The sequence below is a fragment of the Mangifera indica genome, chromosome 16, assembly GCF_011075055.1.
Source record: "Mangifera indica cultivar Alphonso chromosome 16, CATAS_Mindica_2.1, whole genome shotgun sequence".
In the NCBI taxonomy this organism is placed as follows: domain Eukaryota; kingdom Viridiplantae; phylum Streptophyta; class Magnoliopsida; order Sapindales; family Anacardiaceae; genus Mangifera; species Mangifera indica.
In genome coordinates, this window is record NC_058152.1 from 13108427 (window position 1) to 13126864 (window position 18438).

General features: G+C 35.3%; 1 protein-coding gene across 1 annotated transcript; it reads right to left on the reverse strand.

The window, feature by feature from the left end:
• Positions 1 to 498: 498 nt before the first annotated feature.
• LOC123199311 (low affinity sulfate transporter 3-like) lies at positions 499 to 4844 on the reverse strand. The gene is made up of 12 exons (XM_044614244.1): positions 4299 to 4844; positions 4159 to 4207; positions 3861 to 4068; positions 3599 to 3776; positions 3437 to 3502; positions 3118 to 3348; positions 2912 to 3038; positions 2444 to 2730; positions 2135 to 2328; positions 1970 to 2061; positions 944 to 1020; positions 499 to 858 (listed from the first exon to the last, which is right to left on the reverse strand). The coding sequence occupies exons 1-12, from the start codon at positions 4731 to 4733 to the stop codon at positions 736 to 738; spliced, it is 2067 nt and encodes a 688-aa protein (XP_044470179.1). The 5' UTR covers positions 4734 to 4844; the 3' UTR covers positions 499 to 735.
• Between the last annotated feature and the right edge of the window lie 13594 nt (positions 4845 to 18438).

The following is an 18438-nucleotide window of genomic DNA, read 5'->3' on the forward strand; positions in this document are numbered from 1 at the left end:
AATTTTTTTTTTTTTGCGGGGAGGGGACGGAGAATCATTTTCATCCCTGTAGTGGGGACAGGCCGGGGACGAGGATTGAGATCTCTTCCCCACCCCTCCCTATTTAGTATATCGTTAATATGATGTAATTAAAAATTTTAAACAAATTTAATAAATATATTTGTTAAATAACATTGAATAATAAATGTTTTAACCTAACACTGCTTGTGCCCAAACAATATTTTCCAAAATGAGTCTTTTTCATTCTTGATATGTCTACAATATATACGAAACTCCATTAGCAATTGGAGACTCGGTTAGATATAAGGTGCCAAGAAATTGGAGAAATGAGAGGAAACTCCACTAATAATTGGAATCAATATTTTTAGACCCAGATTGAATCTTGACTTGATCATAAGGTCAAGTTGCAGGTTAACCGGTTGGACCAATAACAATACTGGATAATGTTTAATAATAAATGTTTACATCCAACAATTTTTATGCCTAAACAATAATATATGAACAAAGTTTGTGAATTATGCATCTTAATATATCACAAAACACCATGAAACTCAATGATTAAAAGTACACCAAAAGCACACAAAATGGTTGATTTTCTGGCTTCTTCTCTCTGATGATTACATGACAAAATCCTGAAGAGAGAGTTAGAGCCACAATCTCCCACTAATTATTTCTGATTATTTTACATTGATCTTATCTTAAAAGAAGCATTATTGGCTTGAGATGGCTTGTAGTTTATTTCTGATCTACAAGCATGGCTTCTCCAGCAGTCAGGAAAACCCTTTCTCCAATTTTGCCAACAAAGTTGACAAGCCTTAGCTTGTGAATGACTTTCCATCTGGGATTGGCTATGGCCAACTGAGAGAGAAAGAGAAAGAAAAAGTGAGACAGTGTTGAAAGTTGAAACTTCAGATATGACAGGATTATTAGCACTAGCTTTTACCTTTATTCCCTTTGAGTCAAGGTGCTTTTGAAGTTCCTCTAAGGAAGCAATTCCTGATGTGTCTATCTCCATTAAATCTACAATATTGAAAGAAATATATATATATATATTAAAGGAAGAATAGTAATGCCAAAATAGGTTCTACTGAACAAGGATAGATATACAAAAATTTTGTAAAGGTTCTGATTTTCTATTTGGTTGCCTAATTTTGATGCTAAGAATACACTAAAAGTACGGGTCAAGCCTGATGCCAACTCAAACTCAGATAAAATCCATAATATCTAGTTTGAGTTGGTATAAAATATTACTAAAGAGCTGTTGATGAGATTAATGCTATCATTAGAGGGTTAAACAACGTCGGTAAGATAAATAATTTCACTAGATAAATAAACAAGTGGAACCATAAATTTGAATTGAGACAACTCAAATCATATCCATCCGTAACTAAAAGATAAAATTTTAATCATTTTTCTTGAATAGCAATGAATTCTTTTCACTTTTTAGTGCATTGACATCATAAGAATGAAATATCAAAATGTTCAAACAAGAAAATATCTGGTGGTATATATGTAAATTATCAGTGTAACTACTAAAATTTTACATCACCTACTTTAGATTTTGTTGTTTTCTTGTTGACTTCCTTATATTTCAGTTTAATAAAACTATGTATACTCATTTTGAGTATATAAATATATACAAACTTATATGTGTTATTATATGATTAAGTAATTTTAAATTAAGGTTAAAACAATAAATAATCATGTGATGATACGTTTAAATATGTACACATACGTTTAAATAGTATTGCTTATTTCATTTTTATTCAACTTTGACTTTTTAAGTTTTATTTCTGAATCTGTCACTAACATTACTTTCTCTCTATGTATTATCTTAGTATCAAAATAATTTTTTTTTTGATACATTCGATGAAATTTTACTTGTGTCTTTGTTTTTAACTATAAATCTAAGGATCTAGATGAATGAAATTTTCTAAATAATAATACAGAGACATTATAATTAACTTACTGGACATGTCAAGAAGAACAAGCTGAATAGTTTTTCCATCCTTTTCTTTGGTGTCTTCTCCATCTTCTTTGTTACTCACCCTTTTCATGATCCTTGAAGAAATGGGATATGAAATGAGGATCAAGCTTTCTTGAATATATCAATTAATTGACATCAATCAAGTACCTTTCTCTAACAAAATTGGCATTTGCAAAGCAAAGCAAAGAAGATTTAACACGAACTATCAGCAGCCCTGGAGGCTTAATTGCCATGGGATATTGATTCTCATCACAAAAAACTTCTGTTCCTGGAAGCCTCCCCAGGATTTCTATGCCCGATTGAATAGATATCAGAATAATCTTCACAAATGATACTGTCACCTGCATTCACGAGAATTCTCACTTCTCTTATTTTTTTAGTGTTTGATCGATGTGAAATTTTTCTAGGATGTTAAAGTAACAATGAGTCAATAGGAAATGTAGAAGCAGAAGTTACCGCGACGAGAAGACCGATCTCCACAGATGCGAAGACGACGCCAAGGAAGGCACCGATGCAGGCGAGGAAGTCTAGTTTATCAACCTTCCAAATCCTGTAAGCTTCATTGAAGTCGATGAGTCCTGGAAGAGCTGAAAGAATAATTGAAGCAAGGATTGCTACTGGTGTGTAATACAAGAGCTTTGTGCAAAATTCCAGGGAAATGAAAACGGTGATGGCCATCACAATGTTTGACACAGCTGTTTCACAACCGGCACTGAAATTCACAGCACTTCTGGAGAAGGAACCTGCATAGATATATATTGATTCTACTTAGTACTTTCGATCATAAAATAATCAATCTTTATTTATTTTCGAGTAACATGTAGACAATTACATCATTCAATCAGAAAAAATCACCTCATACAATCACTTCAGTTTGTACAATTTGTTTGTACTAATAGTTTTATTATTTATTTTGAGACTTACCAGTTGCAACATAGCAGGAAGTGAAGGATCCCACAATGTTCATGAACCCCATGGCCACCATTTCTTTGTTACCATCAAGATGGTAGCCTTTGGAGGATGCAAAAGATCGGCCAACCGCAATGGCTTCCTATGATTGTACATAAAAACCCAGTTTGTAATTAAGGAAGATGAAAGAAAGGCTTGAATGTTTTGTCCTCGAAACTTACTGAGAGAGCAACAAAGGCAACAATCAGTCCAATTTTAGCCACTTCTCCAACATGTGGGCTGTTGAATTGCAGCTGATGAACTGAGCTTGGATTTAATCCTCCTTTGATGTGCTTCACTATTTTCACTCCATGTTTATCAGCTCTTGTTATAATCACCATAACAGTTGACAAAACAACTGAGATCAAAGGAGCTATGGCTGGCAACCAGAAGAGCTTCCTCTTCCTTTTACCCTGATAGTAAATTATAAAATGAACTGGAAATGTTTAGAAATAAATTTACAAATAATTGATAAAGATATCAGTTCTAAATGAAACTTACCAGGAATCTGGTGGTCAGGATGAAAATCAAGAATGAGCAACCAAGAATACAATCATGAGAATTCCACTGATAATCAAGAATACAAAGGAATTGATAAATGAAAATTTCTAATTTGATTCAGCGTGTAAATTAATTTGATGATATGGGCTAGCTCCATCTTACATAATGATGATCCAATGCTCTCCACACAGCTTCCAGGACAGAAATAATATCAGTTTTGTTTGTGAAGTGAGAGATTCCAAGTAGCCCTTTGAGTTGTTGAAGACCAATGACTATGGCTGCACCAGCCATGAACCCAACTATGGCAGCATGGGACAGAAAGTCCACCAGAAAGCCTGATCTGCAGTGAGCACCAGAAAACACAGATTGATTACTCATCAGTGGTGATGAATTTGAGAAAAAAAAAAAACTGAAGGAAGGTTACCTGAAAAGTCCGAAGGCAGCCTGGAACAGGCCGGCAAAGAAGGTTGCAGTGAGCACAAGGTTTGTGTATGCAATTGGATTAGCCACAGGATCTTCAAGTTTCTGCACCATTGAGGATAAAAGCAGTGAAATTACAGCAACTGGTCCAATTGCTATCTCTCTTGAAGTCCCCATTACAGCATAAATGAGAGGTGGCACAACACTTGTGTCTGAGAAAATTTAACAAAATCATTCACTCAACATTTACTCAAAGCTTCTGCAGGAAAAAAAAAGAAGAAGAAATCCTTCAGGGAACTTACAAAGGCCATACTGAGGAGCAAGCTTTGCCAAAGTTGCATATCCTATACTCTGAATTAACATAACAATGTTTATAAGTCATGGAAATGCTTAATTGTAATGCTAATCACCTTGTAATATTTCATGTTAATTTTCCGTTTACCTGAGGAATGCAGAGGCTGGCAAGAGTGAGACCTGCCAATAAATCATTCTTAAATTTTGTTGCCTTGTAGTCCTGGCACCAGGAGACAATAGGAAACACTTCCTGCAACACTGAGACGACACGCTGAGGCCTAGACTGTCTCTTGAGAGATTGCAGTTTGTTTCCAAGAGGTGAAACAGTTTCCTTGAAAGCCCTGAGTAAGCCTGGTGGTTCAGGAGGATTAAGCAGCCACTGAGTCCTATCTGAGAGGCCTTGTTTCTCCAGGTCGAGCATTTCCTGCTCCCTGGAGGTTTCAACTGCAGACACAGCCATGAGTTCTTGAAGTGTTTGGGAGAACCTTGAGAGCTGCTGCTCTCTCAAGGGAATCTCAGGACCAGGGCTATAGCTATTAGAAGAATTGTTCATGCCGAAATGCTTAATGCTAGGTTTTGGCATGAACCATTCCAGGGCCCTTTTATAGAAATTCCTGGAAAAGAAATTTCAGTGGGTCAGGAATTTTTTTGCTATAAAATAATCACAGCTTAAAAGGAGATGACTCACAAAAGAGTCAGGATGTGGAGAATTGTTCTCCAATCTTGATTATTGTGCCCTTGAATTCAAACTGTCAGTGAAGCAACTTCTAAATAGTTGTAACTTAATGAAGGTTCAAGCCACTAAGCTTGAGGAATCACACTTTAACTCTATGGACCTCATGGAGCCAAGAGAATTAACATCACCCCACTACCAGGATTTAATAACTCAAAGTAAAAATTTATGTTTTTTGTAACATGGTGATCTAATAGATCAATTTTTAGGTTTAACAAACCAAAATGCATCTTAACTATTTAGGATCTCACATACCATTTAACAAGTAATGTTTTATTATCGATATAAGATTTGATAAGAAATCCCTAAAGAATAATAACTACTTGATTAGACCTAAGATATGATAAAACAATTTATGTTTGTTTGGTGAACTGGAGTAAATTTAGAGAATGATTGGAGGGATTTTGGGGACCATGAAGTGGAGAATGTTAAAGCTACTGCATAAATTTATCTTTTCTTGATATAATTTTAATCAAGTGCTTTATGACTTTTTGCCCACCCCATTTCACTGCCTCTTGATCCTAATCTAGAGTTATTTGCTTCCTGTTAGTGTTTGATGATGTTAATAATGAGTGGAACAATACAATATTTTTCCAGTTTTGAGTATCTAATTAAGTATTAAGATAATATATCATTATGTGATTGAATATTATTTTATTTTTAATTTAAAATTATTCAATCATATGATGATATTTATCTGAATATCTAATTAAATACTCTGAACTAAATACACATAGTTTTATTGTAAATTAGTGTTGTTGACCAAGAATATTTGGAAAAGTTGTGGATGTAAATTTAGTCAAATTTTTTCCTTCAACCATTTCTGAAACTCAAAAGCTTGTCCTGGAAGTTTTCAAGTACCACCATAAATTAATACAGAATATTTATTTTGAAAAGATTATCATCGTTTTGAAAGGGCAGGTATATTATTGTCCTTAACATTACATCTAATTCCATAAATAATCATGATCTTATAGAGTAATATGAGTATATTATAGGTAGACCTGACGGTTTATATCATCAGCTCATATTCACATCGTATCAACTCTAGCCCAACCTTTGAATATTCGAGTCAACCTAATCTAAAATTATTTATTATTTTCTTGTTTTAAAGTGTTTTTACTATTTTAATTTCTGCACTAAATTACCCTACCCTATTATTAATAAAACACACAATATAATATTTTATCTTGTTTATAAATGGTCTAAAAATTACATATTGAGACCTTTAAAATTTATCAATAATTGGACTAACCAAACCACATTCTTATTATTTAATAATAAAATGAAATATTTAAATAAAAAAATATATATAAGTAATTACAATTATATAACCTGTAAAAATTTTAACTGTTCGGTTAATATTATCTTTCAACATTTTTATAATGTATCCCTAACACATTATATCAAAGTAATATTTTTCTAAGATATTTGAGTTAATTTAGGTCATATCAAACTACTTTTGTATAAATTCTAATACTATCTGATTTAATTTTAATTAAATTAGATTGATTCAAAATAAACTTCGTATAAAAAAAACTTAACTTTAATATGATTATTTTTGTATCGAATCATGTTAAATTAATGAATTATGTTAAAAATTATCAGCTCTAATGGCAAGAGTGTGAAGTCAAATAAGAGTTTTGTGCCTCTATATGGTACCGTATCTATTCAATTATTGATGTATAGCTCTAATAGTATGTCTCGATTCAAATGGATGTACAAGATTAATTTTTGTAAGTTCTATCAACTTGTTGACTTGACAGAGATGAATTGGGGTTAGTGGGGCATGCATCTGCCCCATAAGATGGGAAAATACATAAAATTCGTTATGCATTAATTCAAAACACTTTCAACTTAATTTAATGTCACCAAACCCACAATTGATTTTAATATTTGATAGCCTCCACTTTATTTTTGTACACATACGGCAAGTGACTGCAATGGTAAACAATATACAGCCAAAAAAAAAAAAAAAACCACTATAACAAAAGTGGACTAGTGTTTGGTTGCGAGATCAATAAAATAAATATTCATATAATAAAAAGGAAAAAATATTTATTTTGATTTATCCTAAATCAAGCTACGTATAAGAAAGTCAATATTAAATATTATTTTCTCATCTTTCTCATCATAAAAAATGTATTTGTTACAGAATTGTTATCCATTCATATGTTTATATTCCGTAGAGAAATCCAAATATAATTCAAAATTGTGGATAGCATCTAATAGATATCTCCTTATTTGCTATTTGATTAATAGTGGTAATTAAACACCACTTATGTGCTCGAAGATTATGTCAGGAGTAGGGTTTCTGCCCACTAATTGAAAAACGAGACCCTTTTATGTGTTAGCATTTTATTTTATAAACGAAGTGACAGCCAATTTCAATAAAAGTAACAAATTAACAATCGAGTTGTTGGATAGAGTCAAGGGGAAACTTTCAAATGGTGGTCTTTTTTGGCACAAAAAGATTTGCATCCATTGATTCTGCAACACTCAAAATGACCCTTCCTCCTTTTTCGTTTGCAAATTTGGAGAGCTAATGGATTGAGAAATTTACTAAAGATATTCCGAATAAAATTGATTAATTAACGTAAATTAATTAGAAGTAGACACCTCCATGCCACTTGCTCCAAGACTTAAAGCAACTCCTCTAGAAGAGAAATTCTAAATGCATCAAATTATAGAGTATATAAAATAAAAAAAACAAATAAGCACACTCAAATCAATATAGACAATAAAGAGAAAGAGCACGTGATTTCTACTTATTATCAAAAATAGAATTATATCTAATAGAATCAATATTATCTCAATATCTTTTTCCCTCTCTCGTAATGATGAATACATTTACTAAATTGTTATCTTATTTATATAAGAAAATGATGTATCTATATATTGGAATTCTTATCACAATGGAAACCATGATAGGATCATCGGGAAATGAGACCTTCGCCTATTGACAGGCAGGGGAACGTGTACATCGTGCCTATAAAGTGCTCTCCAAGACAGGAAATTCAAACAAATGGTAAGCTCTTTATGATAATGATTCCCTGTTCAAGAGCTATAACACTTGACATGTCAAGAAGCACAAGTTGAATATTCCTCAGGACCATTTCTTGGCTGTCTTCATGATCTTTCTCTTCCTTTACCCTTCTCATAATCCTTGAACAATGAAAATAATAAAGTTTATGAATTCATGATTAAATGAAAATATCCATCAGCTGATTTTGTGTGTATATATATAAGGCAGACTTGACTTGGATTATGAGGGTTTCGGGAGTCTTGACAGCCCTAGGATATTGCTTGACATGGTGAAACAAATCGGTTCCAAGAATTGGCGACACAGCATGCCCGAACCGCTAAGCTTGTTTAACCATCCATTAAACACTCATTAACATGTAGCAGATAGAGTGCTACCTCGTACTAGATGTTGTAAGTGCTAGATGTTATCCGTGATTTGAATTTATCTCATTTTGGTGGGTTATATAGAACTATATATGCCATCCTTGGTAAATGAAAATCATGATAAATGATTGGACTGTTTACATGCTTGGACTCCATCATGCACAGTTTACCCAATTCAACGTTTAAATTGAAAGTATTTTCCACTACAACAGTTCATCCACTTTAGATAAGAAGGAAAGGAGCCACGCATTATGAGCCATTTCTTTCTGTTATAGACATATAGATCTATTGATCGATACATCTTACCGAAGAAGAATCAGAATTTATCGTTTCTCCGAACACTTAGAAGAGTCAAAACTGCTATTCTAGAATGATAGGATAAGTGGGTGGACATATATGTTTTCAGAGTTTGTTGAAAGACAAATTTTGCTTGGGGTGTTGGATATGATGACTTGAATTACAGAACAGATGTTCCAGATTGCAAAACGGGGTATTTTAGTATTAAACGGGGCGTCTCAATATGGTGAATGTGTGCTCCACCTAAAACATCAATTTTCGCTATGATAGGTAACAATCAAAGAAACATTCTCGTTTCTTATTTTGAACAGTCATGACCTATAATTTTAGACAAGCATTCCATATAATGGAACAATCATTTCATTGCGGATTTAAAAAGTTATTGTTTGCGGATTTAAAAAGGCAATACAGCTTTTGCATTTGATATTCAAAAAAGCTATCAATTCTTACAACTAGACTCTTGTAAACATTTCTTTTGATATGAACACTGTGAACACTAAATGCTGAAGTAAAGGATCCTATAATGTTCATGAAGCCAAAGCCAACCATTTCCGTTTTTTCATATCTAAGTGCAGTGGTATCCTTTTATGGAAGCGAAAGTTCTACCAATTGCAATCCCTCCCTAATGTGAAAAGGAAAAGTACACAAATAATAAAATTGTGCACTCGCCTTAGTACATAAAATGGGTTTATTGAAATATTTTGAATTAAAGATAAAGTAACACCAAATTTTGTAATGACACATTATTTGTGTACTTAAAATATGTATATATAACATTGCTCTAATAAAAATCACCAAGCCAATTAGTTCTTTTCACAGACAATATTCAAACAAAAAGGAAAAATAATATCCCACTTTATAACACACTTAAAGTTAGTGCAGCAACAGTGGCAAATGGTCCAAATTTTGCCACTTCTCAAACATGTTTGCCATTGAAATGTGACTGGTGCACTGAGCTTGGATTTATGCCTCTTTCAATGATCTTCACTATTTTAACTCCATGTTCATCAGCTCTCGTCAGGAATACAATGCAAGTTGATAAAATATCTGATACTAGTAACCCAAATTTTGAAAAAGGTTATCCAAATTCGATAAGTGCAAATTTGAGATGTGAATTTTCAAAGCTATCTATGTGGTAAGAGAGAGATTAGGGCGAATACTAATCTTGTATGGGTTGCAAGGACGAAGGCCCTACAGTATGGACTGCATGACTTAATGGATAGATTTCTCATCAAACTAAGTAAATGCAATAGGTAGCACATAGAATAAATATGACTTGTAAAAAGGAAAAGTACGACCTCCGGGGACATATGACCAATAAGTATGTATCAAGTATCTGCTCGTCAACTAAGTATAGTATATAAAAGTTGGGCCAAAGGACCATTTTCCACCCAAGTTTAAATGTGTTTTTAAAGCCACACTTGTAAGGTTCAAAAAACCAAAAGTCCCACCCATCCTTTTAAATCTTAGTTAGAGTTAAAGGTAAAACCAATATTTAACAAAAAATTTAAAAAACTAAAGTTTTATTACTTTCACCCCCCTCAATTTGAAAATCTCACAATTCGCCCATGCAAAATTTGAAAAGTTAATATTTCTCTCTTAGGGTTTATAATCATCATCGAAGATGGTGAACTTCGCTATCTTCGACCGCATTAGCTCTCCCTCCTGACTTAAATTTCTTCACCAATCATATCCTAACCACCGGTGAAACTTATTTCCTTCAACGAAGATGAAATCGTCTTTGTCGGATTGTCTTCATCTTGGACGAAGACGAAATCATCATCATCTGAGACGAAAACGATTTCATCTTCGTCAGAGGAAATAGGCTTCGCTGATGGTTGAGATGTGATTGGCTAGGAGATTTAAGTCAAGAGGGAGAGCTAGTGACAGTTTGCAAACCCTAGGGGAGAAATGTTGATTTTTCAAATTTCAGGTGAAGGAGAATTGTGAGATTTTCAAACTAAGGGGGACAAACGTAATAAAACTTTAGTTTTTTTAAATTTTTTAATTAAATGATAATTTTACCTCCAACTCTAATTAAGATTTTAAATGAATAGGTGAGATCTTTGACTTTTCAAACCTTACGATATGACTTTGAAAATGCATCTAAATTTAGGTGGGAAATAATCCTTTGGCCATAAAAGTTGTATTAGAGTATATTTAAAGATAAAGCGAAAATGAGTGCTACAAAATAATGAAAACAAAGCAAATCTCTTTTTCATTTTGTATTATTCTTCATTCATTTATGAAAATTTCTCCATTTCTACTTGTGGTTTTTTCTACATAGGGTTTTCCAGGTAAATGATGTGTTATTGTTTAAAGGATTAGTGCATTAAACTTTTTTTTTTCTTTGGGTTTCATTATATGTTAATAATTTGAAATAATTGGACTTATTTCATAAAAGCAAAAATGAACAATGTGGACTTAAATATCAGTAGTTCTTAAACAAAATACTAGAAAAATTACAAATTATTGAAAAATACTGTAAATATAGACATTTTAATTATTAGATCGAAACATATAAAAACTCTAGTGTCACGTACTTCTCTTTATTTGTCTCAATTCATTTGCATTCACATTTTGCATACATAATAGTAAACTTATTCAAATCTTCTTAATCTTTAATCTATTCTACCATAATCTATATTGTATAAGACCCTAAATCATTTGGTGATGACATATATATATATATATATATATATATATATATATATATATATATATATATATATATATATATATATATATATATATATTTTCTTGTTATATCATCATGTGGATAACTAATGTGTGTTTAAACCATTCTTGGGCTTCTATTGGGCCCAAAATCCTGAATAGAAACTGGGCTGGAAAATTTAAGAAAGCCCAATATCATATTTCATATGGCCTTCAACATCATTGCCAGTATACAAGATCACCATGTATTAAGAAAATGCTTTATGTGGGCATGGGTACTCTATTTGAAAAAAAAAACTAAGAACCCTTTTTTCGTTTTTTGTGTTGGTAAGGAACCCGTTTGGGAGAGTTCGACCACCAATCCAATAACAATTAGAAACTCCTACTTCAACTCGGACGGATACTTCATAAGACTTAATATGTGTACTTATATTTATTTATAAAAATGTAAAGTTGAAGTTGGATCATTTTGTTTCCCGTTTAAGATTTTATATCTTATTGTTCTGCCCGTAATGGGTTTATTTGTACCATAATATAGTCAAAACTTGTTTAAAGAAATACTAAACTGAGAAAATTTGGATCACTTCACTGATTGCTTGCTTAATGGAATGAGCACTACTAGCAATTGAGATTTTCAGCAGAAAATCCACTTCTATCTGAGAATTTTGCAAGGAGAAATCCCATATGACAAAGTCATGGAATTTTTTCTGGTTTCGCCAATTTTATGTTTTTTCCTTCTTAAAGTGCTGAAATTTGACATAACAAAGCATACTACTCACCTGTGACACCGTACTTACATTTTTTTTTTTTCCTAAGTATATATTAACAAAAAAAAATTAAGGAACCTTCAAAAAGAATGATTCAGAAACAATCTATATTCATCCTTCCTGACGAGAAGAATGACCCAAGAAACAAACTAAGAGTAGTCAATGTCTCCACAACAAGAGCTAAGATAAACTACCATCATCTTGGCTTTAAAACCTATCATAGATCTTACAACAGAAGGGATTAAAAGGATAATCAAATAAAACCTGTTACGACCTTGCTCAACTACAGGTCTGTGACCAACGTTTCTTCCTCGGCCTCGAGCTATTTTGGAAACTTTCTGCAAACAATGTAGGAATAAAAATGCTACTATTGACGTTTGTACGTTAATGAAGACTTGTCATTAAACTGGAATAAGATGGCCTATTTATAGGCTTACAGACACCAATTAATGTGAGGATAACTCACAAGAAATCTGGAACTACTTCCGCTAATGACTGAAGAATAGGTCTAAGCTAGTTATTCATCTCCACTAACAGCTGAAGAATCTAATCCACTAAAGACTTATTCAATCCTACCGTTACAATAAAATTCTTTTTTTTTTTTCTAAGTTGTCTGCAACATTCCCCCTCCCTTAAAATTCTCCTTGTCCTCAAGGAAATAAAAAATTTGGAAACTCTTGCTGAATTACGCTCTTAGCAATCCAGGTTGCTTCAGATAACGGCTGCCCCACCCATTTGACTAACACCTCCACTTGTCTTCCTATGTGTCGTGTGGCTAGAATTGTCTCTGGTTGTTTGCTTGCTTCCATAACCTCCTCTTCCATTTCGGGCAAAATAGGGGAGACTTGATTGGCTTCTCCAACTTGTTTCTTCAATAGGGAGACGTGGAAGACCGGATGGACCCGACTGGTTGGGGGTAATTCGAGTCTATATGCGACTTGACCAATTTTTTCAAGCACCTTGAAAGGTCCATAAAAGCGAGCTGCTAGCTTTTGTGAGGGTCTTCTTGAAACTGTAACTTGTTTGTGTGGTTGAAGCCGCAAATAAACCCAATCACCGACTTCAAATGATTTTTCGGTGTGATGTCGATCATAGAATTGTTTCATCCTATTTTGGGCTTATTGCAAACGATAGCGAAGTTCCTTAAGAGCCTCATCGCGTTGCAGCAACGTGTCTTCCACAGCTTGAATTTTTGTAGTGCCTGGAACGTATGAAAGCAATGTTGGTGGTGGTCTTCCATACACGATTTGAAATGGTGTGGTACGAGTAGCAAAATGGATGCTGGTGTTATAACAATACTCAGCCCACGCCAGCCACCGAGTCCATTTTTTAGGTTGAGGGCTCGTGAAACACCTTAAATACATTTCAATGGTTCAATTGACTACTTCCGTTTGACCATCGGTTTGTGGATGGTAGGAGGAACTAAAATTGAAGTTTGTTCCTTGAAGTTTAAACAGCTCTTTCCAAAATGAACTTGTGAAAGTGGGGTCTCGGTCACAAACTATTGATTGCGGCATTCCATACAATTTAAAAATGTTCTCAAAGAAGATTTGCGCAACTGCTGGTGCCGTATATGGATGCGAAAGTGGAATAAAATGTCCATACTTGGAGAGCCTATCTACAATGACGAATAAAGTTGTTTTACCCTTTGAAAGAGGCAACCCATCTATGAAATCCATCGATATATCAGCCCAAACTTGAGTCGGTATTGGTAAAGGTTGAAGAAGACCTGCAGGCGTTTGTGAGTCCACCTTGTGACGTTGGCAAACATCGCATTCTCGGATGTACTTACAGACTGATTCTTTCATTTTTTTCCAAAAAAAAACTGCCTTAAGACGGTGTAAGGTCTTAAAATAACCTTCATGGCTTCCCTCATGCACTTCTTTAATGATGATTGGAATCAATGCAGAGTCTTGAGGGAGAAAGATTTTTCCTTTGAAGAAGAGTATCCCTTGTTGAAGCTGCCAAGGTCCAACTGCTTCACCTGATTCAACCAACAAATGTAATTTTTGAAGGTCAGTGTGAGATTGGTTTTCTTCACGGATGGGCTGGAGCCATTGCAGAATAGGAGTGGAAATGGCCATGTATTCTGTTGCTAAATTTTGCCTAGATAAGGCATCAGCTACATTGTTAGTCTTCCCTTGTCGATATTCAATGACGAAGTCATAGCCCAAGAGTTTCACTAGCCACCGTTGTTGTGCTTCAATAGTTATACGTTGATCCCACAAATACTTAAGGTTTTTATGGTCTGTTCTCACTATAAATGATCTTCCAAGTAAATAAGGCCGCCACCTTTGAACTGCCAATACTAAGGCCATTAGTTCCTTCTCGTAGGTTGAGAGGGACAAGTTTTTTCCTTTGAGTGTTGTGCTGAAGAAAGCAATAGGTTGATTATGTTGTGAAAGAACAGCTCCAATTCTGCAATCTGATGCATCACACTCCACTATAAAAGGGCTGGAAAAATCAGGGAGAGCTAATACTGGCGTCTGGGTCATAGCTTTTTTTAGTTGATTGAATGCCTCTTCTGCTGTAGAATTCCATCGGAAGGCGTTTTTCTTAAGAAGATCTGTTAACGGTCGAGCAATGATCTCATAAGCTGCTATAAACCTTCGATAGTAACCTGTCAACCCCAAAAACCCTCTTAATTCCTTGATATTCTTTGGTCTAGGCCAATTAGTCATTGCAACAATTTTTTCAGGATCTATCTTTACTCCTTGTTCGTCGATAACATGTCCTAAATAATGGACTTGTTTCAGAGCGAATCTGCATTTTTCCTTTTTAATGACCAACTGGTGTTTTTTCAGAATGGAAAAAACCTTTCGAACATGTGATATGTGGTCTGACCAAGTTTGACTATAAATCAAAATGTCGTCAAAAAATACGAGAATAAATTTTCTTAAGTAAGGCTGAAAGATATCGTTCATAAGTGACTGAAATATGGATGGAGCATTAGAAAGTCCAAATGGCATTACCAAAAATTCGAAGTGACCGTGGTGTGTACGAAAAGCAGTCTTAGGTATGTCTTCGAGGTGCATTCGGATTTGGTGATATCCAGACCGTAGGTCCAGTTTTGTGAACCATTTTGCTGCATACAACTCATCTAGAAGCTCTTCAATAACCGGAATCGGAAACTTGTCTTTGATCGTAAGCTTATTTAATGCTCGGTAATCCACGCAAAAGCGCCAAGTGCCATCCTTTTTTTTTTATGAGAAGGACAGGGGATGAGAAAGGGCTCCTACTTGGTTGCATAAGTCCCTGTGTGAGCATTTCAGATACCAGCCTTTCGATCTCTTGCTTCTGAAAATGAGGGTAACGAAATGGGCGAACACTCACTGGGCCGCTTCTTGATTGTAGTGGGATTCGATGGTCATGTATTCGGCTTGGCGGAAGGCCTTCAGGTTGCTTGAAGACAGTAGGAAATTCTTGCTGTAAGAAAGCCCATTCTTGTGGATTATCTAATTCGTGGGGCTCCATTCTAGTGGCAAAAATCTGAAGCAAAGCTCCCCTCCCAACGTTCTGTTGTAATGCTTTACTAATGGCCTTCTCCTTTACCAATTTGGCTTCAGGAACACTTTCTCCTTTCAATTTAATGGTCTGTCCTTGGTGGGAAAATTGCATCTCCATAGTCTTAAAATTCCAGAGAATTGAGCCCAATGTTTGGAGCCACTGAGCCCCAAGGACGGCGTCACAATCAAGCGACAAGAGAAAAAAATCTATAAGGAAAAGGGTGTTGTGAAGGACCACTTCAACTTGTCTGCAAACTCCTTGGCTCACCAATTTGTCTCCATTAGCTACAGTGACTTTCATTAGTGGTCCTTGTTCTATCGGGAGCTTTCGATGTTGAGCAATCTTCTCATGGAGAAAGTTATGGGTTGATCCTGAATCTACCAAGGCATTGAATTGCAACCCTTTGATTTGAGCTCGAACTCGCATCGTTTGAGGGGTGAGTACCCCTGACAAGGCATGTAAGGAGATCTCTGGTTACTCCAAGTTAATGTCGTTGTCTTCCTCTGGTTCTTCTTCCTCCACGGAGTTGACATCTTGTTCTAGCTCAATGAGGAACAATCGTTTGCACATATGATTTGTTGTGAAACGCTCATCACAATGGAAACATAGACCTTGACGTCGACGTTGTTGTAGTTCAGACAGAGTGAATCGTCTGACAGCTGGGGAGGAAGTGGTCCTTGTTGAAGAGATGTTTATAGGATCTTTGTTACTTGAAAACATGGGCATGCTCAATTCCAGGGAACTCTTTCTTGCTCCTTGTGAGATTGATACAGAGCGAGAATCATGTTTCTGTGCCTTGCTTTCGAAAATTCGAGCTAATCCTATTGCATCACTTAAGGTGATGGGTCTTTGAGCTTGAACGTTAGCTCTCAAATGTTCTTTAAGCCCACTTATAAAACATCATATTTCTTGAATATCCGTAAGTTTACCTGCCTTTGCCAGCAATTTATCAAATTGCGCTTGGTATTCACGAACAGTTCCCACTTGCTTGAGTTTGCATAGATCAGCGAAATAATTTTCGAATCTTGAGGTACCAAATCGCTCCAACAGCCCGTTTTGTAAATCCTCCCAAGATAGATCCCGATTCAATTGCTTCTGTCGTTGGAACCATAGTTGTGCATCTCCTTCGAGGTGGTAGGCAGCGAGTCGAACTTGATCTTCTTGTGGAGTGGCTTGAAACTCAAAAAATTGTTCAACTCGACATATCCAAGTAGTAGGATCGTCGAATCCATTGAATTTAGGAAAATCAAGCTTAGCAAGTCTGGGGGCGAACCCTCGACTGGTTCCTTCTCTGTCCGGACTAGGTCGTGGAGGTCGCAACCGATTTGTCGAAGCTTCCTCATGGACAGGAGTCGACTGGAATAATTCTGCCATCTGCCTCATCATTCATTCTTCCATTTGTCGGAACATCCGTTCTTGCCCGGAACTCAACCCTTCCATCTGTTGTCTTTGAAATTCTAGCTGTTGTTCCAGACGTTGGAGGCGCTGATCGTTAGCCATTTCTAGCTCTGATACCAAATTGTTACGACCTTGCTCAACTATAGGTCTGTGACCAACGTTTCTTCCTCGGCCTCGAGCTATTTTGGAAACTTTCTGCAAACAATGTAGGAATAAAAATGCTACTATTGACGTTTGTACGTTAATGAAGACTTGTCATTAAACTGGAATAAGATGGCCTATTTATAGGCTTACAGACACCAATTAATGTGAGGATAACTCACAAGAAATCTGGAACTCCTTCCGCTAATGACTGAAGAATAGGTCTAAGCTAGTTATTCATCTCCACTAACAGCTGAAGAATCTAATCCACTAAAGACTTATTCAATCCTACCGTTACAATAAAATTCTTTTTTTTTTTTTCTAAGTTGTCTGCAACAAAACCTTTACAAAACTTACTAAGTACATGCGTAGTAGTGTTGGCTTGACCAACTTGTCTATGCCATACAAAGAATCCCACCCAAACAGTACAAGAAAAGCATTTGTATCAGTTCTAAGGAAGCTAAACTTCCTTACAACTATGTAGAGAAGCCAACACTCAAAACTCCGCAAAAGCAGAACTTTAATTTTGAGGCTAAATCAACAGGGAGCTTTCTTCCAAGGCAGCAACAAACTAGATCCTTCAGAGTTCAGATCACTCAGACTTACACTGATGGTCGAAGCAGTAGCTGAAACAAGAGAAAAAAACCCAGCACGAAATCTGCATAATTTGATCAGCTTCTGCCTGACTTTTGCATCTGGGAAAATTCTGGAATGGCCTGGGTGAGATCCGCTTCTGACTGAATATCTGCAGAGCAAGGCCTGCTTCTGTCTAATTGTTGCATCTGGGTAAAAAAACTAGAACGGCAAGGATGAGGTGACCAAAGCTGCTATTCCTTGCATTTTGTTATATGTTGACCTTATTTTTCATTTCTTAAGTTTCTTTTTTTCAAATATTTTACCATTATTGAAACTCTAGGCCAAAGGACAGATCCTCCCTCCCCCCCCAAAATGTTGATTTTGCAAGTTTTCTCCAATTAACTTTGAAATTTTCATTTACTCATCTATAAGTGGTTAAAATTATCATTTTCTCCCTCTAAACCCTAAAAATTAATAATTTTTTTTCAACCCAAGTTTTTAAAAACTGTATTTTCCCTTGAGAGTTTTCAAACTTTCAAATTCAATTTTTCTAACGATAACCAACGATTTTCAAACACCTACTCTTCCTCTCTGATGTTTTCTCCTTTCGATCGTGCATCTTCCAATGTCGTGTGACGTCGCTGTCTAGATGAAAACTCCTTTGATGAAGACGTCGTCTTTTTCAACGACGATGCCACACAACATTAGAAGATCCTTGACTTGAAGGAGGAGGAACCGAAGAGAAAGAGTAGATGCTTGCAGATCATCGATCATCGTCGAAAAAA